The following is a 22,944-nucleotide window of genomic DNA, read 5'->3' as shown; positions in this document are numbered from 1 at the left end:
GTGTTAGTCTGACCCCCTGCATAACCTGCCTCTTACAGACTTTCCCGATTAATTCCCATGTGAACTAGAGAAACAGATCTCTTAGAAAAGACCCACTCCAGTGATAGAGAATCCACCAGGAGACCCTCGGTAAATTGGTCCAATGGTGGATTACCCTCACTATTAAAAATCTGAGCCTGTGAATGTCACGTCCAGCTGCCAGCCTTGCTTACATGAGGCAGGCCCTGCAGAATGGCATTGGCAGTTACCCCTCAGCTTCACAGGGAATCTCTAGGCTGGCTCTAGGGTTTGCTTTGCATCCCTTCCGCTCAGCAGCAGCAGCGCCAAGCTGGTTGTACGGGGCACTCCGGCCACTCGCTCGCTTTAGCTCTGCTTGTCCCAGTGCAGCAGACGGGTCCTCGGGGCTGCACCGCAAGCTCCAGTCCGGCCATCCCCACCCCAGCACGGTGCCCCCGCGGAGCCAGCCCGCCACCGCTCACCAGTTCTCCCGCATCCACTGGATCGCCTGCAGCTCGTCGAAGTGCCGCTCGAAGTCGTATTCCTGCAGGAGGGGCAGCGCGGACAGGTTGGCGCCCAGCAGCTCCATGCTGGAGGGACGCGGGCAGCTCGGGGCCGGGCCCTGCAGGAGCAGGCGGGCGAGTCAGTGCTGGGCCGGCGCCGGACGAGGAGCCGCCGGCAGCAGCACGGACCTGGGACCCCCAGCCGCAGCCAGGCTGCAGGTGCCGTGTTCCCGCCGCCACCCCAACTAATTGATTCGGCTCAGACCCCGCCCCCGCCCCGCCTGCCGCCGACAACCAATCCCGGAAACGGACTGCGCCAGTGGCCCCGCCCACCCACCTACTTCATGAGTGACAGGCGGCTGCAGCAGGACACCCCGCTCCCGTTCCACGCCGGGGAAAGGCTGCAGCCTGGTCAGGACCGGCGCTAGGGTTTCTCGCGCCGTAGGCGCACGGCCATTTCGCCACCCCCCGCGCTGATCCCGCGGCTCCAGTGGCTGCCGCAGTCATTCCTGCGGAGGGTCCGTTGTTCCGTGGCTCCGGTGGAGCTGCCGCAGGCATGCCTAAAGCAGATCAACCGGAGCCGCCTGCCACCCCCCCCGCCCCAATAATCCTGGCGCCCTAGGCGATTGCCTAGGCTGCCTAAATGGGGTAGCGCCCCTGCCGCTCCTCTGAGACACTCAGCCTTGCTTTCCGTAGAGCCAGACCCCATACAGGGCACTGGCAGCAAGAAGCTCACAGCCTACTGATCTATGGCCTCCCCCAGGGTGCTGGCCCGCAACCAACCTGCTGCTGGCAGTTACTGTGTAAATCAAAGGGGCCAGAGTCCTTGGCCCATGTAAAGATTATTTCCCTTCAGTTACACTAGTACAGGTCCTTTATCCTCGGAAGCCCCAGCACCTGGAAGGTAGCCAACAGCTCTACCACCTAGTACCTGATTCCCTCTCTGACCCAGGCTGCCCTTTCTCCAGCCACCTCCACTGTCTCATTAACACGCACTCCCTTTCAGAGGGCCTGTTAATTCCAGAATTTGCATTGACTGATCCAACAATGTAGCATCCAAACAATATACATAGCACATAGATGAGGATTAGGAAGAAACTTACCCTATAGGCACTTAGAGACCAGTTGTCTGCTATGGGCTGTTTTGTGCCATACTCTGAAGCATCTGATCCTTGCCACCCTCAGAGACCAGATGGACCTCTGGACTAATCAGTATGGCAGAGTTCCTATATTTGAAAACAATGACCATAAGCATGATTCTTGGAACACGATGTGCACACTACATCACCAGTCATCTTACCTTTTCTGCATCCTAAACCCCATACGTTGTACATTTGCTATTTTGAGTAAGCTCTCAGGCACAAGGACTGCGTCTTCACACTTGTCAGAAGAGTGGCCTCCCCTTAGTGCAACACAAATAAGGCTCACAGCACTGAACCATTTTCAACTAAAAAGACACATCAGCAAACGCAAGAAGCAGAAGGGGGTAGAAACAATTATACAAAAGGTCAGTGAGTTGCAGAGACAGACTGGGACCGAGCTAGCTCAGTATTCTAGCATCTAGACCAGTGGTTTCAAACTATGGGTCACGACCCAGTACTGGGTTGCAGAATGTAAGGCATTGGGTCGCGGCGGCTCTGGTCAGCACTGCTGACCAGGAGGTTAAAAGTCCCATTGACGGTGCTGCCCCAGCTAAGGCAGGCTAGTCCCTACCAGTTCCGAAACTGTGCTGTGCCCCAGAAGTGGCCAACAGCAGGTCCAGTCCTAGGCGAGAGGGCCAGGAGAAGAGGGCTCTGCACATTGACCCTGCCATGAGCACTGGCTCCGCACTCCCATTGGCTGGTTTCTGGCCAATGGGATCTGGGGGGGGGGGGGGTAGTGCCTGTGAGCGAGAGCCATGCAAAGCCTTTTGCACACTTCCACCTAGGAGCTGGATCTACTGCTGGCTGCTTCTGGGGCACAGTGCAAGGACAGTCAGGAAGTCTGCCTCTGCATCCTGGCTGTGCCACTGACCGGGAGCTGCCAGAGTTAAGTCTGCACTTCTGCACCTGCCCTGAGCCTCCCATTTAAGCCCAGAGCCCCTTCCTGCACCCCAAACCCCTCATCTCCAGCCCCACCCCAGAGCCTGCACCCCCAGCCCAGAGTCCTGACCCCCTCCCAGACCTCAATGCCCTGCCCCAGCCCAGAGTTCCCTCTCACCCTGAACCCCTCATTCCCATCCCACCCTGGAGCCTTCACCCCTGCCCCACAACCCTCTGCCCCAGCCCTAAGCCCCTACCACAACAATTTTCTTCAACTGGGTCACCAGAAAAAAAAGTTTGAAAACCACTGATCTAGACTACTTTTGTGGTATATACTTTAAAAGTGCATACAAACATACTACTGGTTGATATGCAGGGGTTCTTGGACTACATCTCGCTGGGTTTCCAGCTGGGTCAGGAAGATTCTCAGTTAGCTTTTAAAGAGCTGTATTTCTCAAATTGTAGCCTGAAACCTTGGAACCTTCTTTTTTAGAGCCTTCCTAGTCTATGTCCCTGCATGCACTGCACTCCTGTCATCTACCAGGCATGCTTGACAAGGTTGTACTGTGATTGTGAATACAATAGGCAGAGACCAAGATCAGAATATTCTGCACCAAGCAAGCCTGTTAGACTTGTGTAACCTGTGCTACAAGCATCACCTGGCCAACAGCATAACTGAAATTTTCTCTTATAAGAACCTTTCCTTCTTCAAAACTTTTACTAGTAACATACCACATAGCTCTCATTCCTTAGAGGTCACTGCCCTCAGTGACTCCTGTGACTGGCTACCACTAAGTAAGCCTCTATTTATACCTTATCACACTCAAAAACTAGAAGATTCCTGAAGGGAAACACCAGTTGTATTCTGCACCATCACCCCTCTTTATACAACATTAATTGCTTTTTCATATCCTCTACCTTGGCTTCCACCTCTGCCGTCCCTCCCTGTATTGCCTTCCTTTAGATGTTTTTGTTTTCACTTAGAACACAGGGCTTGTCTACATCACAAAGTTGCAGCGCTGGTGAGGGGGTTACAGCGCTGCAACTTAGGAGGTGTACACATCTGCAGGGCATCACCAGCGCTGCAACTCCCTGTTTGCAGCACTGGCCGTACTCCCGTTTTGTCTCGGGTGTAGAGGATCCAGCGCTGGTGATCCAGCGCTGGTAATTAAGTGTAGACACTTACCAGCGCTTTTCTTGACCTCCGTGGAATAAGCAGGTACCCCAGCATACCTGAGGAAGCCTCTGGTAATCAAGCTGGTCTCCTTCCCCGGTTTGCTCTCGCGTTCCCCGAACCCCCGTGCAAGCAGGTCTCCTTCCCTGCGGTTTGTAGGGTGGTTCGGGGAACGCGAGAGCAAACCGCGGCAAAGCTGGTCTCCTTCCCCGGTTTGCTCTCGCGTTCCCCGAACCTCCGTGCAAGCAGGTCTCCTTCCCTGCGGTTTGCAGGGTGGTTCGGGGAACGCGAGAGCAAACCGCGGCGAAGCTGGTCTCCTTCCCCGGTTTGCTCTCGCGTTCCCCGAACCCCCCTTGAAGCCGCCCAACAGCGCTGCAGTGTGGCCACATCTAACACCACTTGCAGCGCTGGTTGCTGTAAGTGTGGCCACTCTGCAGCGCTGGCCCTATACAGCTGTACTAATACAGCTGTAACAACCAGCGCTGCAAAATTTTAGATGTAGACATACCCACAGATTCTCAACTTGCTTTCTTAATGGTTAGGTGAAAGGGTGAGCATAATATTTTTATTGCTGCAACATGGGGTCTCAGTGTGCAGGAGGCAGAGAACCGCTGACTGAACTATACTCTTCAGGGCAAGGAATCCATCCTTATCTGTATCCTGGAGCACTATGCACATCTATAATGCTATGCAATTATTTTATACTAGTGAAGTATTAAGAGTTGAGTGAAGCTGGATAATCTTGGCATTGTTCTAGATGCTTAATAAGGTCATGTTGTGATCACTGCTGATACATCAGCCAGTGGAGTTAGCTTGGTAGAAAAGCCCCAATAAGGAGTGGCAGTAGGATTAATTAAAAGGAGAGGGAGAGAGAATATGGAAGATATGGCAGCATTGTACAAACAACCTCACCTTGGACACTGTCCAATTTGGTTACCTCATCACATGAGGCTATATCAGAGAGTACAGGTTCAGAGAAGAGCCCCCAAAAGGGTTACTTGGGGAGGGCTTTTAAAAGCTGCCAACTGCTCAACTTACTTAGCCATGCAGTCTGTTGGAATTCAATGGCCCTATTGAGTGACGGAGGGCAGGATTTGTCCGTAGATCAATTTACTTTAGCAAGAGTAAAAGCAGATGACAAGTGTATGAAATCACAAACAGTACATAACATTCTCTGTGCTTCTGTTTACCATGTCCCATTGCACAAGGCCATGATGAAACCAAAAGACAACAGTTTTAAAGGTAATAGAGCAAATTCTTTAATCCAGTCTATAATTAACTTCGGCAACACACTGCTGCATGATACTGAGGCAAGTAGCTCGGCCTCACTAAACATGGTTTAGGTCTTGTTTCAGTATAACCCAATGAATCTCTCTCTAGTAATCCAAATTAATTTCCACAGATCACTGATATTTCCCCCTGCATCACAGGGAGTTTGACCAGGACACTCAGTCATTCAGGAGCAGAGGGTGTGGAGGGGTGGATGTGAGGAGAGAGCATTCTCCAAATGTCTGGACAGTGCCAGGCTAAAGCCTCTGTCACAGCTCAGGGCATCTGCATCGGGCATCCCCTATTGTGGTCCAGCAAAGGCACCCACACTCTGGCTTCTGGTTCCCATGGCGGTCTCCTCTCTTGGGTGGAGATGTCTCTCTCTCCCCTTCTGACCATGGTCCTTCCAGGTTGAGCAGCTCGCTGCCTTCATTGTGTTACTCCTAGCAGAGACAGGCTGCCTACCGAGGTCTTCCTGCTCTCGCGCTCCTCAGACACGTACACAGTGTAACTGCCAATAGTTATAGTAACCACACAGCACTTCCTATGCAAGCCTATTTTATTCTTAAGTATGGGCAGTGCGTGAGCTGTCCGTTGTGGGAGGTTAGCCCTTGGACCCGCCTCTTCTACCCTAGGCCCCGCCATCCCTCTGCCCATTACACTCCCCTCTCCTGCGGGAGACCTGAGCCCCTCACCCCCCCCAGCCACAGGCCCCCCCCCCAGCCCCGGGCTACCCCACCCAAGCACCCCCAGCCCTAGAGCAGCTGGCGCTGCCCACAGCCCCAGTGCCTCCAGCTCCCCAGCCCTCTCCCCAGCCCGGGCACTGGGCAGCGCGGCCCCAGCATCCTCAATCCCCCCAAGCAGCCCCAAGTCCCAGCCGCATGCCGGGTGCCCTAGCCCCAGCTCCAGCCTGCTTCTCAGAAGAGGAGCAGCCTGCTTGGGCTGGGGCCAAGGGGGAAAGCAACAAGTAGGAGGGGGCCACCTCAGGGTGGAGTGTTGGCAGGGACACATGGGGCTGTTTGGGGAGGCTTAGCCTCCTCCAGCCTAGGATACCTGCCGCCCATGTTCTTAAGGTAAAAACACAAGAGAAAACATTACAAGCAATAGAAGAACCTGTGTGCATGCTAATAAGCTTACCAGAGATCACGCCAACCCTAATACAGGCTTTGGCAGGAGCAGTCCTTCAACACCCACCCCCCCAAAGGTTTCCCTGTAGTTTCAAATTAAAGCACTAATCTTATGGGGCCACAGCAGGCCAAGTCCTTCCAGGGGCCTGTCCATTTGCTGGCTCAGGAAGAAGGCCCTAAGCCTGTTTAAAACAAGGCTATTTATTTAATCACAAGTCCTTCGTCTGCTGGTCCCTGGAGAATTCAGTTTGATCTAGTATATGCAAACCTCTCCAGGGGTTTCAGAGTAGCAGCTGTGTTAGTCTGTATCTGCAAAAAGAACAGGAGTACTTGTGGCACCTTAGAGACTAATAAATTTATTTGAGCATAAGCTTTCATGGGCTAAAACTCACTTCATCGGATGCATAGAATGGAACACACAGACAGAAGATATTTATACATACAGAGAACATGAAAAGGTGGGAGTAGTCATACCAACTGTAAGAGGCCAATCAATTGAGATGAGCTATCATCAGCAGGAGAGAGAAAAAACCTCTGAAGTGATAATCAACATGACTCATAGATGATAGCTCATCTCAATTGATTGGCCTCTTACAGATGGTATGGCTACTCCCACCTTTTCAAGTTCTCTGTATGTATAAATATCTTCTGTGTGTTCCATTCTATGCATCCGATGAAGTGGGTTTTAGCCCACGAAAGCTTATGCTCTAATAAATTTGTTAGTCTCTAAAGTGCCACAAGTACCCCTGTTCTTTCTCTAGGGGTTAGCGTTAAAGAGCTGTTAATTCGACAATTAACTGCTCTTTGTAATGTAATGGGAGGAATTACGTTTGCATACCCAAAATTACATATAATCTCACAATAACACAAACAATTGCATTTTTGATACCTTGGACTCCAAAGGCATTGAACTCAGTTCAATAGTGTTTATCTTATTTCCATAAGGTTTGTCCAGGATATTGTCATAACAGCCTCTTTGAAGGGAATGTATTATGACAGTTGCCTATAAGTACATGAAGAAGTGAGCTATAGCTCACGAAAGCTTATGCTGAAATAAATTTGTTAGTCTCTAAGGTGCCACAAGTACTCCTGTTCTTTTAATAAGTACATGAGCATCAGATCTGCAATTCTGTGCAGCTGCTGGTAGCAACCTGGAAAAAAAGCAGATCTGGAGCACAGACTGATGCTCCTGAGACCAGACCTGGATACTACAGCTCCAAGCTTTTTTTGCATGGATCAGTTCCGGGGCTCAGGCTAGCAGAGGGGTGATCCTGTATTCAGGAGCTGATTGGTGTGTTTTGATTCCCTTGAGAGCCATTGCTTTTGAAATAGAGGCCACTGCTATGAAACAAAGAGGAAAGGGAAAAGGGAGAGTGGGGAGAACTCCAGGGCACAGGTAGAGGGAGGAAGGAATGTGATGAGGTCACTATCCCAGATCAACCCTCGGTACATGTAGGGACAGAAGAGGTTAGCAGGTTACCAGGTTGTTCCCAAACAAGACAGTGAGCTGTCTGGGGGAGGGTTGTGGGGTCTCTTGAGGGCCCTTCAGTAATATAGACACTGGGGTTGTGCTTGTCCTTATTTTAGCAATAAGAACAGTGTCCCCTCATCGTGGGTGTGATTTGTTTACATGCAGGTGCATGTCACTGATACAACACTATTATTGATGATGTGTCAGGAGCAGTGAGTGGGGCAGAGTGCACGGGATTTAGGAGATTACTGGTTTAGGTAGGCCATCCAGTCTAAGAGCAGCCTGAAAATTACCTCTGTTTTGCAGTGCGTTTGTTACAATATTCAGATAAAAAAATAGATGAAAACACTCCACCAGAATGTGTATAAAACCTTCCAGTAGCTGGGCCAGTGGCTCTCAGGCCACTGCCTTTTCCTCAGCATCGTCCCTCGCAAAGAAATCCCAAGGGTTGGAAGACGTAGATGCAATATAACAAAACAGCATTTCTCTTTTGTCCAACCAGGCTGTACAAGTACTAGATGAGACAGCCCCTCTGTCTCCCTCACACCCATTATTAGGCCAAAGCAAGAGGGTGAGGATGCTGGCAGCTCCACTGCTTTTTCCCTCATACCCAGTCAGGGAATCAGATTTATTCTGAGCCATTCTGCTTCTTCTGGAGCTACAGGTTGGGAGCACTGTGAAATACAATGTTTTCAACATCCCCTAACTAATAGGTTCTCAACTTTGCGGTGGTGAACACATGAAAGGAGGGTAGGTGGCTTGGGGGGGGTCAGATACCCTGCCCTCCCTGTATTGCTAAATAGGAGGATCCTGGTTTGGCAGAGTTTGACTGCCCATACCCTTGACACCTCAGACAGCTAATGCCACCAAAGATCAGCCACAATAATTTGACCCTGCGGCACCACCAAAAGCCTGCCACAAATCCTGTGCCCTTGTGTAGCGGAGACATCGTGTGTATGTACAAGAGAGTGGGCAAGACTATCAGTGTTTTCCAGATGGGGTGTTAACTTCCCATGTCTGAAACTCCATCCAATGCCCTCTGCAGTTAGCAAATCCGTGGAAGTGCACTGAAGCATCGAGTTAGGTTGTCATAAAATTAAACACCCCCTTTATTTCACATCTAGGTCCCCAGCTGAAATCTAGCTTAACGAAACAGAATTACCATTGTTACCATCCAAGAGGGACAGGGCAGTGCCATGCCATGTGAAGTGTTCCTGGTGGGCCTCAGCCAAGTGTCTAGAGCACAAGTGCCCCCTCACAAACACTATCACAACTGGCAATAGCTGTCCCCTACCTCAACCTCAACTGACAAGCCAACGGCAAAGTGAGACCTGGAGCCTAGACTTTCCTCTTAGCCCTCGAGGGGGTCTCTCCAGATCGGGGTGGGGGTACTTTGCACGGCTTCTGCCTGTACAGTTCCTGCTGTAAGGCTGCATTGAGGATGTCCATCTCCGACTCCAGAACTCCTGAGCTGGCATTTCCCCCTAGCACTCAAAGGTTTATAACAACTTTATTTCAATGAGCTGGTGTTTAACTCCCTAAAGAGTGGAAGATTTACAGCACTCCCTGGCATGATGGCAGAGGAATTTTCAGGTTACCACTGAAGGATTCTCTTTGAGGCTGTAATTGAAACCAAGGTTTCAGGAAAATGGATGTTATCAGTGTGCTGATGGGGGGCCTGGGTGGTGACACAGAGACAAAATCGCAAATCAATCTCAGATTTTTCCAAAGACAGAGACCACTCATTTACCCCAGGCTGGGGGGAAGGGAGGAGGGCTAGGAGTGAGAGGAACAGCTGATTGACTTATTGATTTTGAATGGCCTGAAGGATTATCTCCCCAAGATCTCTGCATAGTGGTTCCCCTAAAAGGTAAGTCCTGAAGCTATTTCAGCATTGCACACTGTATCTGATATCTGTGGATCTCTGCAGTTTCACAATATAACTATTTAAAGCTGTCAGAACATGCCTCTTCCCCATGTGCTAGAATCAGCATCTCTGCATATATCCCACTGTGGAAACTTTCTGCCTCATTTTAAAAACTTTAGAAGGTTTGGGTCTTTACTGGCCATCAGCGGAAGCTGGGTCAAGCCAGAATGGAACTCCCCTCATGACAAAGTCTGCCTGTGTTACCTGTGAAACCAGCAATATCACTGGGCCATGCAGCAAGGTTTGGTAGAGATCAATTTTTCCATTTGTGCAGGGTTAATTTTGTAGTGACCAAAGCTGCACATTGGAACCATGCCACATTGTTACCAGGTATCTAGGGTGACCAGATAGCAAGTGTGAAAAATCGGGACAGGGAGTGGGGGATAATAGGAGCCCATATTTTAAAAAGCTCTAAATATCAGGACTATCCCTATAAAATCGGGACATCTGGTCACCTTACAGGTATCAGGAATACATCCAAGAACAAAACTTAAGGGGGAGGGCTCCAAGTTAGCATCCAATAACTAAATTGGTCCTTTGACCCACCTCATGCCAGAAATGCTTGATATAGAGGCACCCCCAAAATTTATATGTTAATATAGCACCAAAGGAGTTCCATTTCCAACACAGGTCAGCATTTATGAGGCCCATTACCATTAACCGATAACAGGACCAGGATATTGGAAAGAGTGTCTTTTGGTGAATAAACTGTAGTCTCAGATCAATAGTTGCCTTTTAAACATCAGATACAAATGTATTATATTAGGTTGAAGACAGTTGTGTATCCAAATCTCTATTCTAAGCAACTCTCAGATTCTCAATTTTTGGCAGAGCTTTTTGAACCAGAAAAAAAAAAAAATCACAAAAGGACACCAATGGCTGAGTAAAGCCAGGAAATTTCCCTTAAAATAACAAAGTTCTGGAGTTCCCAATGCATCTGCTCCAAATACAGTCAGAAGTGAATACTTTAATTGGAGATATTTCCATGCCCAGAGCAGGGCAACCCAAATTGCTGTTGAAGACTACAAATGGTTTAAAAATCCCAGCTGCAACCTGGAAATCCTGGATGCCTCATCATTTCTGGAATTTGCACTCTCACTGAGGGACTGTCCGATATGTGGACTCTCTACTCGGACCCTATGCTTCCAGCACTCCGAGCTAGCTCTGATTTCCTTAGAAAACAACACCACTGATTTCCTGAGAAAACTACAATGCATTGGTGAGCTTCCAGAAAACACCATCTTAGTCACCATGGATGTGGAGGCTCTCTACACAAACATCCCACACACAGATGGAATACAAGCTGTCAGGAACAGTATCCCTGCTGATGCCACAGCACAACTGGTTGCTGAGCTCTGTGACTTTATCCTCACGCACAATTATTTCAAATTTGGTCACAATATATACCTCCAGAACAGTGGCACCTCTATGGGCACCCACATGGCCCCACAATATGTGAACATTTTTATGGCTGATCTGGAAAAATGCTTCCTCAGCTCTCGTCCACTCATGCCCCTTCTCTACCTATGCTACACTGATATTACATCTTCATAATCTGTCCATATGGGAAGGAGACTCTGGAAGATTTCACGATTTCAACAGCTTCCACCCCACCATCAACCTCAGCCTGGACCAATCTACACGGGAGGTCCACTTTCTAGACACTGCGGTACAAATAAGTGATGGTCACGTTAACACCACGCTATACTGAAAACCCACTCACCGCTATGCTTATCTTCATGCCTCCAGCTTCCATCCCGGACACACCACATGATCCATTGTCTACAGCCAAGCGCTGTGGTATAACCGTATTTGCTCCAACCCCTCAGACAGAGACCAACACCTGCAAGATATTCACCAAGCATTCTCTGCAGAAGGAAATAAGGAAACAAATCAACAGAGCCAGATGTGTACCCAGAAGCCTTCTGTTGCAAGACAAGCCCAAGAAAGAAACCAACAGAACTCCACTGGCCATCACCTCAGCTAAAACCTCTCCAATACATCATCAGTGATCTACAACGCATCCTGGACAATGATCCCTCACTTTCACAGGCCTTGGGAGGCAGGTCAGTCCTTGCCCACAGACAACCCGCCAACCTTAAGTATATTCTTCACCAGCAACCACACACTGCACCATAGTAACTCTAACTCAAGAACCAATCCATTGAACAAACCTTGACACCAACTCTGCTCACATATTTATACCAGCAGCACCATCACAGGACCTAACCAGATCAGCCACACCATCATCGGTTCATTCACCTGCACGTCCACCAATGTAATGTACGCCATCATGTGCCAGCAATGCCCCTCTGCTACGTACATCGGCCAAACTGGACAATCCCTGTGTGAACAGATAAATGGACAGAAGAGGCAATACTTTCCCACTCGCAAGTACGGAGTCTGAGTGTAGCAAAATCCTTTTAATAAAGGAGGGAAACAATGCAGCATCACGTTGGAGAAACACCACAAACAGGATTATAACACAAACCATAAGCAAAAAACCCACCTCCAAGTATGTTTGGCAATGTGCTTCTCCCTTAGGGTCTTAAGTCCAATCACCTCAAAGTCCAACAACCCGAAAGTCTCTGGTCAGTGCCACTCCAGAGTTCAAAAGTTTATCTGCAGAGTTTTACCCTCCCAGCCTGGGTGGAAATGGGGGGGGTCACACACAGGGTGTTAAGGGGCACCTTACGTGGGCCAGGGCCAACTGCTCTGCCTCTCCGCGGAGATCTGCTGCAGCCTTCACCACAACCAGCTCCACTACACCAGCTGTGCCGCTCCTCCAGTCAACGTGAGCCACTCCAGCCGTCCCCGCAAACCGCTCCACCCCGCTCACTGTTCCATGGGCTGCTCCAACATGCTGCAAACTGCTCTGCTCTGCCAGCCGCTTAGCAATAGATCTTCAGGCTCCCCCACTAGTTAACACAGCACTCAGTGATCTCAGCTCAGTAAGCTTAGCTCTTTTAGTGATTTCAGCTTGTAGTAGGGGAGCCCCGGTGCTGGTGCACCATTGGCCCAACGTGAATTCAGCTCAGCAGTCTCTAGATGGACTCCTAATGGAATCAAAATTAGCTCTACTCTTCAACAGTGGGGAGAGGAGGATGTGCAATTGGTGTTCCAAGCCCTCAAAAGGGGCCCATACCATCAGATACACACACCAATCCCCAACCTCTCTCATTTCAATGGGTTTTGGCACCTATGTCCCTTGTCCAGTGAGTGCTACTTAATTCATATTGAGACATTTCTGTCATAAAGCAGTCTCATAGTCATCATTCACATAATCAGGGTGACAACACTTTATTCCTCCTGACCCAATAACAAAGAAATTGGGGATACCAGAGCTGTCAAAATAACCATCCCAGGCTGCCGTGGGCTATGCTAGGTGGGGTGGGTGTGTCAATGCAAATACCTAAAATTCCTTTCTACACTCCCCATAATTCACCACCAGATGTCAGGGTAGAGCTCATCCTGACTCTGCTTACACTTGCATATTTATACCTACCTCTGGAAATTTCCACCACATGCGTCTGACGAAGTTGGTATTCACCCATGAAAGCTTATGCTCCAATATGTCTGTCTATAAGGTGCCACAGGACTTCTGTCACTTTTAACCCAGGCAGAGTTCCCCTCCCTATCCAGCCCTTCCACATCAAGGTTTTGATCCTGATTTTAAGGATAGGATTGCTCCGCAGGACTGCATCTACATGGAGGAACAGATGGAAGCTGAACTTTTTGCCAAGTTTGACCAAGATTGCCTCACAGGGGGTACAGAACAGATTTTAATGGCCAAGTATTGTATGCACTAGGGCTTGCACTGTTGCTAGCAGAAGTGCAACTGAATTACTGCTGCAAAATGGCTATACAATTTTCTAATGCATATACACCTCTTGTAAGCAGGACTGCATCGCTACAGTTGTGTTTAAATGGTTCTTTCCAGCAGGGTCCTGCCATTCTTTTCTGAACAGTCTATGCTGTGGGAAAAACAAACAATCCCTGAAGACTGGGCTAGACACAATCCTACAGGGACATGAAGTCATCCATGTCACAGTTTCACAGCATAGTCTTCCAGCAAGGAATTGCCAGTCCACACCCATCAGGAAACCTGGGTTGGAACCCAGCTAGCAACAATTAAGTTATGCCTCTGCTTGAATGAGGCCCTGTCTAGACTACAGATTCTACTGTACTTTAGCAAATGTGATAGAGTCTGTGTTATAGTATGGTTTGATCTCATGTGCTGAACAGGAACCAACAGTTATAAGCCTGTTAAGTATCAGAGGGGTAGCCGTGTTAGTCTGGATCTGTAAAAGCAGCAAAGAATCCTGTGGCACCTTATAGACTAACAGACATTTTGGAGCATGAGCTTTCATGGGTGAATACCCACTTCCTCAGATGCATGTAGTGGAAATATCCAGGGGCAGGTATATATATGCTAGCAAGCAAGCTAGAGATAACGAGGTCAGTTCAATCAGGGAGGATGAGGCCCTGTTCTAGCAGTTGAGGTGTGAAAACCAAGAGAGGAAAAACTGGTTCTGTAGTTGGCAAGCCATTCACAGTCTTTGTTCAGTCCTGAGCTGATGGTGTCAAATTTGCAGATGAACTGAAGCTCAGCAGTTTCTCTTTGAAGTCTGGTCCTGAAGTTTTTTTGCTGCAGGATGGCCACCTTAAGGTCTGCTATAGTGTGGCCAGGGAGGTTGAAGTGCTCTCCTACAGGTTTTTGTATATTGCCATTCCTAATGTCTGATTTGTGTCCATTTATCCTTTTCCATAGAGACTGTACAGTTTGGCCGATGTACATAGCAGAGGGGCATTGCTGGCATATGATGGTGTATATTACATTGGTGGATGTGCAGGTGAATGAACCAGTGATGGTGTGCCTGATCTGGTTAGGTCCTGTGATGGTGTCGCTGGTGTAGATATGTGGGCAGAGTTGGCATCGAGGTTTGTTGCATGGATTGGTTCCTGAGCTAGAGTTATTATGGTGCGGTGTGTAGTTACTGGTGAGAATATGTTTCAGGTTGGCAGGTTGTCTGTGGGCAAGGACTGGCCTGCCACCCAAGGCCTGTGAAAGTGTGGGATCATTGTCCAGGATGGGTTGTAGATCCTTGATGATGCGTTGGAGGGGTTTTAGCTGGGAGCTGTATGTGATGGCCAGTGGAGTCCTGTTGGTTTCTTTCTTGGGTTTGTCTTGCAGTAGGAGGCTTCTGGGTACACGTCTGGCTCTGTTGATCTGTTTCCTTATTTCCTTGTGCGGGTATTGTAGTTTTGAGAATGCTTGGTGGAGATTTTGTAGGTGTTGGTCTCTGTCTGAGGGGTTAGAGCAGATGCGGTTGTACCTCAGTGCTTGGCTGTAGACAATGGATCGTGTGATGTGTCCGGGATGGAAGCTGGAGCCATGAAGGTAGGCATAGCGGTCGGTAGGTTTTTGATATAGGGTGGTGTTAATGTGACCATCACTTATTTGCCCCGTGGTGTCAAGAAAGTGGATCTCCTGTGTAGATTGGTCCAGGCTGAGGTTGATGGTGGGGTGGAAGCTGTTGAAATCGTGGTGGAATTTTTCCAGAGTCTCCTTCCCATGGGTCCAGATGATGAAGATGTCATCAATGTAGCGTAGGTAGAGAAGGGGCGTGAGTGGACGAAAGCTGAGGAAGCGTTGTTCCAGGTCGGCCATAAAGATATTGGCATATTGTGGGGCCATGCAGGTGCCCATAGCAGTGCCACTGATCTGGAGATATATATTGTCATCAAATTTGAAATAGTTGTGTGTGAGTATAAAGGCACAGAGCTCAGCAGCCAGTTGTGCTGTGGCATCATCAGGGATAGTGTTCCTGACAGCTTGTATTCCATCTGTGCGTGGGATGTTTGTGTAGAGAGCCTCTACATCCATGGTGGCTAGGATGGTGTTTTCTGGGAGGTGACCAATGCATTGTAGTTTCCTCAGGAAATCAGTGGTGTCACGGAGATAGCAGGGAGTGCTGGTGGCATAGGGTCTAAGTAGAGAGTCCATATATCCAGACAGTCCTTCAGTGAGAGTGCCAATGCCCGAGATGATGGGGCATCCAGGATTTCTGGGTTTGTGGATCTTGGGTAGTAGATAGAATAACCCTGGTCAGGGCTCTAGGGGTATGCTGATTTCTTCTGGTGTTAGTGTAGGGAGTGTCCTGAGTAGATGCTGTAGTTTCTTAGTGTATTCCTCAGTGGGATCTGAGGAAAGTGGCCTGTAGAATTTGGCATTGCAGAGTTGTCTGGCGGCCTCCTTTTGGTAGTCAGACCTGTTCATGATGACAATGGCACCTCCTTTATCAGCCTCTTTGATGATAATGTCAGGGTGGTTTCTGAGGCTGTGGATGGCATTGCGTTCTGCACGACTTAGGTGGTGAAGCAAGCGATGTTGTTGTTCCACGATTTCTGCCTGTGCATGCCGGCGGAAGCATTCAATGTATAGGTCCAGACTGTCATTTCGACCCTCAGGAGGAGTCCATGTGGAGTTCTTCTTCTTGTGCTGTTGGTGGGAGGGCACCTGTGTATCAGTGCCCTGTTCGGTGTTGTCCTGGAAGTATTCTTTGAGTCGGAGACGGTGAAAGTAGGCTTCCAGATCGCCACAGAACTGTTTCATGTTGGTGGGGGTGGCAGGACAGAAAGAGAGTCCCCGAGATAGGACAGACTTTTCTTCTGGGCTGAGTGTGTAGTTGGATAGACTGACAATATTGCTGGGTGGGTTAGGGGTACCACGATTGTGGCCCCATGGGGCAGGTAGGAGTTTAGACAGCTTACAGTTCTTTTTCCTTTGTACAGCCTGTTAAGGAATCATGCTCCAGGACATGTCTCAGTTCCTTAACATGGTTTGATCTCATTAGCACCATGGGCCATCTGCGAGGGGGCAGTGGTGGGATGACGGGACACTGCAAGTTTGTGCCCTGAGTTTACAGTGCATTCTTTCCTCCAAGAGGTAGGAGTGGGTGGGTCACCTTAAATGGTAAGGGGTTTAGTCACTGAAGTTCGAGGTATCAGTGGAGGCCATAGTCACCTGCATGAAGGTCTTGTGTCTCAATACTGCCTCCCAGCCACCCTCAAGCCCTCCACAGGCTCTGTGGTGTGGGATGGTTAGTGCAAAACCCAGAGAATCTCATAGGAGAGCAGCAGCAATGATGCAAGGATCCCCTCCCAGCCTGTCTGCTTATGGGAGCACAGACATAGTAAAGCCTCATGGTATTAGTCAGGGCAATACTGTATTTAGGCACTTTTTACAACATACGACAACGTATGTGGTGCAAATGGAACCTTAAAACATCCCCAAGGCTAACTGGAGCCAATGGTTATTTGTAACAACCGCAGCCTCAGGCTAAAGTGACACTGTACAGTATCTAGGAAGATGCAGTCTCTCATTTAAATACTGAACACCACCCACACACTCACACAAGTATAAGTGTTCAATGCCCAATAACTGTGCATCTAGCGATGTACAAAATACATACATTGAATTAAATCCATGATCAGCAGTGTTTACATGTACATCTTACTGTACAAGACAGTTCCCAAACAAGACACTGTTTAGATAGTGGTAAGGTTGAAAATACGTAGTCCTTAAACTAAAACACCCCCTAATTACAGCATAGTTAAAGAAATTCCCACGCATCTGTTAGCGTGGAAATTAAGAGGTAAGGTTCCATAGCCAACCTCCTCCGCCCTCTTATTTGGGGCAATGCAGAGCTGCACCCCTCCCTTCCACCCTAAGAAATCCTGGCTTGCAGGGGGAAGTGCATCCGCTGCTATGCCCCTTCTGTGGAATGGTCTCTTGCTCTCACTCCTCTCCGTTGCCTTGGGTGTGCTGGATGCCACAAGGGAGGAAAACATCTCTGTGCAGCTTCCATTTTAGAGACTGCAACTGTGTGACCCTCATGGGGCCATGCCAGTGGGAGGAAGGTGAGACTGAAAGCACTCCCGTGGTTCACACCCACATTCTAGTGTAATAATCTTTGTACAAAATATGGCTTGTGGGGGAAACATCTGAAAACTAACAGCTCACAGGCCAATAATATTATGGTGAAGTGTATGTAACATTAGATGTACAGTTATGAAGTCCCCTGCATGCTATTCTTAATGTGTTCAAACCCACACAGCCCGGCCCAGGCAGAAGTATCCTGAATGAAGAAATGTGTTTTTACGTCAGTTTACATAGAAGGAGTAAGCAGGGACCCTGGGACAGTACAGGGCAGGACACAAACCAAATTTGCATTCCAGCAAACATAGGGAGCCTCCTTCACCACCAGACTCAATGTTGTCTTCTTTACTGCTTGAATAAACTTTGCTTTGAGGGATAACCCTCAAAAGAATCCACTTCAAGGGTTAACTGGCCTATAAAAAAAAAGGGGGCAGAAAACCCCAAAGGATCTCTCTCATCTAACAATACAAAGGAACCAGCGCTTTGATTTTCGGGGAGATCCTGACCTGAGAATTTGGTTAGCCACATTGCTGGGAACATGGGGTGACAATTTAACCTTGAACCTAGTCAAGCGTGTTAAGTTTAGCTACTAGAAAACATTTCTGACTTTCACACCTGATACTTGAATTCACTTAAAATTCAATCATCTTTTTTAAATAAAATTGGTTTTATTCTTTTTCAGTGAAACCAAGCCAATGCTGTGTTTAAACTGCACTGTTGAGTAACTCCACTTAAAGTAGCAACCTTGAATATCGACCCTTTATAGCAGGAGCAACAGACCTTTAATATTTGAACTGTCCAGGAGAGGGCTGGAGGTATGTTCAATCACCCTGCGGGTAGTAATAGGTGGCTGGAAGCCAGAGAGTGGCTCGTGTGTCACTAACAGGTTGCTGAACCAGGACTGCAGCTGTACACCAACGCGCCAGGTGTGACCTGCAGGCTCTTTGGGAGAAGTGCAGGTTGGGAGCCACAACAGTGAAGCAGTGTAAGGTTGCAGGGCAGGCAGTGACACAGCCCCTTGTTGGTCTGGAATGCAACCCGGAATGGAACAGGTTTCCTGCAGTCTCCTCCCCCTCTAACACTGCATACCCATGTCAGGGACAAACAACTTGACTGTCAATTTCCAAACAGTTTTCTCCATTTTACATTGTAAATTCCCATGCAATGTCAGGTCAGTAGGGGCCTGAGTTTCACTTTAATTCAGGGTTTCCCAATCCAGGGGTGCCAGCAGGGCCGGCCCACAACATTTTGGCATCTGAGGCGGGGAGCCCAAATGACGCCCCCATGCCCCCTTGCTTGGGCCAAAACTTTGAAAGGTCTCAATTCTACTCCTCTCATGGTACTGCTCTGCTACGTACCCCAATAAAGGAGAACTAAACTTAAAATGCCTTATTCAAATATTTTAAGTAACACAACTTTCAAATGCCTGAACAAATGTAATTTTTCTTGTCTGCATAGTAAACACTGGCATTTTTATCTGTTTGAATAATCAAAGTGGTGCTTTTCTGGTTGCAAAGATTTGAACTGCTTCCTGCTGAAGGTCCACAGTCTGGGCCAGCTCATGCTCTGTAGAGATGGTTGCAAGGCTGACCAGCCTCTCCTGTGTCATTGTGGAGCATAGATGTGTTTTATTAACTTCAGCTTGGAGAAGCTGCGTTCTCCACTGGCAACTGTTAAAGGAGGTGTTAGAAGTATGAGCAGAGCAACAAAAACATTTGGAAAGCGAGTGGTCATCTTATTTGTGCACATATATTCCAGAACAGCCTTTGGAGTTGATCCTGCTGAAATGTATCTTGAAAGGGCTTTCAGTTCATCACCTAAATCACTTGCATCAATATCGCACGTCATCATGTGTCAATACTGTCTCTAGTGCCCTGCATTGCTAGTGTAGGTCTTCTTCATGTATAGTGAGGAGTTCTGGAATATCAGATAACATCCCAAATATACTGCTGTGTTCCTGGAGCTGCACGAAACATTCTTAACTGATTGTATTGCACAGTCTAGCACCTGGTTAAAGAATTCAACTTTGAATTGTTGTTTGGGGTCTCTTATGGGATTATCCCATGCCTCATAATCAAAATGTCTTCTTTGGTGACTTGAATGGGTGGGAAAATAGCTTCAGTATGAATTTTCTCTGCCAACTTCTGTGCACTCTTCAGAACATTTTCAAATCCCTCATCTGACCAGTAAGACTGTAGGTATGACTTTGCTTTGTCCAGTTGTTCATTGCTCCAGATATATCAAGGTCAACAACTTGGAGTCTTGCTTACAACATTTATTTCAAACAGTGTATTGTGTCACAACACTAAGCCACACAGAAATGAAGTTATGTATGTTTCTGGTGATTCCATTTCCTTCTGCCACTGTTCTCCCATGAACAGTTCTGTCATAGCACTGTCCTCCTTAATGGCAACTATGGCATTATCTGTCTTCCCAATTTGGTGTTTGATAGGCTTTATCTCCTCCATTTGACTTTCCCATCGCGTGGCACTCAGTGGTTTCAGTATCAGAGAGAGTGTTCGCAGATGTTGCCTCAAAATTTGCCATTGATGAGCAGAGACACCCAGAGAGGAGAAGGCAAGTGGGGCAATTTGCCCCAGGCCCCATGAGCCACTTTGGGTTTTTGGCAGCACTTTGGGGGCGAGCCCTTCAGTCGCTCTAGGTCTTTGGCGGAGGGTCCTTCAGTGCAGCGGAAGACTCTGAGCGAGTGAAGGACCCACCGCTGAAGTGCTGCCTGAAGCCTCGGAGTGCCACCCGGTGAGTACAAGAGCCACATGCAGCATGGGGGGTGGGGAGGAAGCTGTGGTCAGCGGCACTAAGGTTGTTCTACTGCAGCTGCTTCATTCTTCGGTGGCAATTTGGCAGCGGGTCCTTCCCTCCAAGAGGGACCCACTGCTGAATTGCTGCCGAAGACCCGGCCCTGCCCCAGACCCCCTGAATCCTCTGGGCGGCCCTGTTGATGCAGAGAAAAAATACATAGATGCTTTGAATTACGTTAAAAAAATTCAGCAGCCTCACTAGAAGCTGATGCTGCATCACTGACCACCAAGTTCAATGAATGAGAACTGCATGGGACAAAAAAAGCTTGAGAGTTTAACTCTTGGATTTGTGTCTGCACTCCCCTGTTCTTTCCTCTCACGTTCCAACCCCTCCCTCCAGCACACCACGCTCCCCCTTCCTCCCCGTACCCCCTGCACACAGCAAAACAGCTGATTGCTGTGGGCAGGTGGCATGGGGCGGGAAGGGGAAGCAGAGCCTGCTGGCGTGCAGCAAATACTGCAGGGCAGGGGAGGAGCTGACGGGAGGCACAGAGCCGGAGAGTCCAAGCAGCTTTCTCCAGGAAAATGTCAAGGACACTGTCACTCCTAGTAATAATGGCCGCCGCAGAGGCCATGGGTGAATAGTCACTAGATTGAAGAAGTGCGTGCAGCAGTAGGTGTTTTCTAACACAGATAAGGAGACAGTCCTTGCCCCACAGAAAAACAAAGACCTCAGCTACAGTACAAATCCTTTGCAGGTATAGCTAGACCAAGAGTCCCTTGGTGCAGACATAGCATATGCTGACAGGAGTTTTTTTGGCAGGACAGTACCACAGTGATGTTGGTTACATCAACAGACACACCCTGCGGCACAGTTGCCTCTGTACTGAGCTTATGTGTATGCATCCACTGGAAAGGCTACAATGGAACACCTGCAGAGACAGAAGGGGTTTGGCCATTGCTGAGTAAATCCACTTCCACAAGAGGTAGTAGTTGTGCAGCCAGAACAATTATTTTGTCAACGTAGCAGCATCTACACTGGGGCTTGGGTCAGCGTAACTACCTAGCTGACCTAAGTTTAGTGTTGACCATCCCTGAGGACTTTGCCAGCATTGCGATGTCACTAGACGGCGCGGTATTTTCACACGCATGACAGACAGCTATGCTGACAAAACTTACCTGGCCTAAGTTTACTGCCATCCAATGTCTGTTCTCTCATTTTATCAGTATCAACTGTGTTAATAAGGAAGCTCCTAGGCACTACAATAATAGCCCAGCCGCTATCTGAAGGGAAACAAGAATTGGTCTTTGATTAAGATTGTGTTGCCAGTTCTGCATTTTTGATATGAGACTAATGAAAAATGATAAAAATAACAGAACATGAAGACACCTTATGCAGAAGCAAAGTAGAGAGCTCTACACGTGTGCTAGATAGCAGAGCTTGGTGTAGAATAGGACCTGGTTTTAACCAATGTTTAATTAGGACAGTAATCCCATATCAGAACATCACAGAGTAAGTGTTAAGTAACTGCTAGTGTTAGGTCAGCAAAAGCATCTCCTGTGGTTTCTGTTTGGAGTACATATATTTACAAATGCATAAAGTTTATTAATAAGTAGTAGCTCCTCTTTGTAGTTTACCTATAGATTGAGTCTTGACCAGCACTGGCAGCCTTTTCCATGTAAGGCTGGCTACCCCAGTAACATCTGGCTCGAGTGAAGCAGTAGATAACCAACCCAACCTTTAGAAGATTGCAACATGGGAAAGTTTGGGCCTAAAATGACACTGTGATATGCAGAAAAGCCTGAACAGGTTTTTCATACCTATAACAAAAAGGCGTTTCAGACAAGCACTTAAAAACTCTTCAATACTTGACACTACAGGAACTATTGGAAAATTGCTACCAAGACCCACTGAGACTAAAGGATTTATATCAACAGCCTTTGAGGAATAAGATTTAAATATATAAGTTATACAAAGGCAGAAACAGAAAGCATTCACTCATTAAAAAAGTTGAAGATCTCTCTGACTGCAGAAATCCACCTATAGGCACATAATCTTAACAAGAATCTTAAAAACAATTGTCCTGAACAGGGAAAGTAATCAGCTTTTGGAAGGAGCTCTGAGCGGCTGGGGGACAAATTATTCATATTTTTGAATACTTGCTAAGTAATCTGTGTGGCAGAGCTCCGACCTTGACCCTGAGGGTCCCATGCTTCCCCGCGGTTTATGCTAACCTGAGACAGGGTCAGATTAACTTTTGGTGGGCCCCCTGGCAGAATAATTGTAAAATGAGCCAAGGGTAAAAGGACAGTAAGGCAGGAGCTAGGGAGGGATCGGGGTAAACTACAAGCTCAGCAGGGCTGGGGAGGGGGTAAACAAGATTCCTGTTGGATGTGTGGGGGGGGGGTGCTCACACAGGGGGCTGGAGGGAGTATGCCCCAATTCCAGCCCTTCCCCAACACCTCACCCCCGCCTCTTCTCCTCCTCCTCTCCGGAGCGGCGTGCTGCGGCTGGCTTGTTTCCCCTCCTGCCGGAAAAGGCTGCTCCAGCTGACCGGCGGGGGCGGAGAATGTAGCACGCTGAGGGGAAAGGCCTCCCACCCTCCTCCTCCTCCTCTCCAGAGTGACGGGCTAAGTTGCCGCCTCCTGCCGGCCAGGCTGATCGGGGTTGTGGGCGAGGAAGGAGACGTAGCACGCTGGGGAAAGGGGCGGGGCAGGAGCCAGGCTGCCACGGAGCTGCAGGAGTGCGCTGCG

The 22,944-nt window shown here is 48.4% G+C and overlaps 1 protein-coding gene across 7 annotated transcripts in view; it reads right to left on the bottom strand.

Annotated features, from left to right (window-relative positions):
• ELOVL3 (ELOVL fatty acid elongase 3) overlaps positions 1 to 22,721 on the bottom strand; it is a 43,159-nt gene extending 20,438 nt beyond the window's left edge. For 3 of the 7 annotated variants that reach the window (XM_030570608.1, XM_030570607.1, XM_030570601.1), the window contains exons 1-5: positions 22,659 to 22,720; positions 21,829 to 22,011; positions 21,370 to 21,474; positions 1,604 to 1,726; positions 480 to 619 (exon numbers count right to left, since the gene is read on the bottom strand). In XM_030570608.1, the coding sequence (XP_030426468.1) occupies positions 480 to 586 (107 nt within the window). In that variant the 5' untranslated portion in view covers positions 587 to 619; positions 1,604 to 1,726; positions 21,370 to 21,474; positions 21,829 to 22,011; positions 22,659 to 22,720. Of the gene's footprint in view, positions 1 to 479; positions 620 to 1,603; positions 1,727 to 21,369; positions 21,475 to 21,828; positions 22,012 to 22,425; positions 22,631 to 22,658 lie in introns of those variants that run through there. The other 4 variants (XM_030570603.1, XM_030570605.1, XM_030570602.1 and 1 more) reach the window with 4 other exon arrangements.
• Positions 22,722 to 22,944: the final 223 nt, after the last annotated feature.

The sequence above is a fragment of the Gopherus evgoodei genome, chromosome 7 (genome assembly GCF_007399415.2).
Source record: "Gopherus evgoodei ecotype Sinaloan lineage chromosome 7, rGopEvg1_v1.p, whole genome shotgun sequence".
In the NCBI taxonomy this organism is placed as follows: Eukaryota; Metazoa; Chordata; order Testudines; family Testudinidae; genus Gopherus; species Gopherus evgoodei.
The sequence above is the reverse complement of the archived record's forward strand: the minus strand, read 5'-3'. Positions and strand labels throughout refer to the sequence as shown.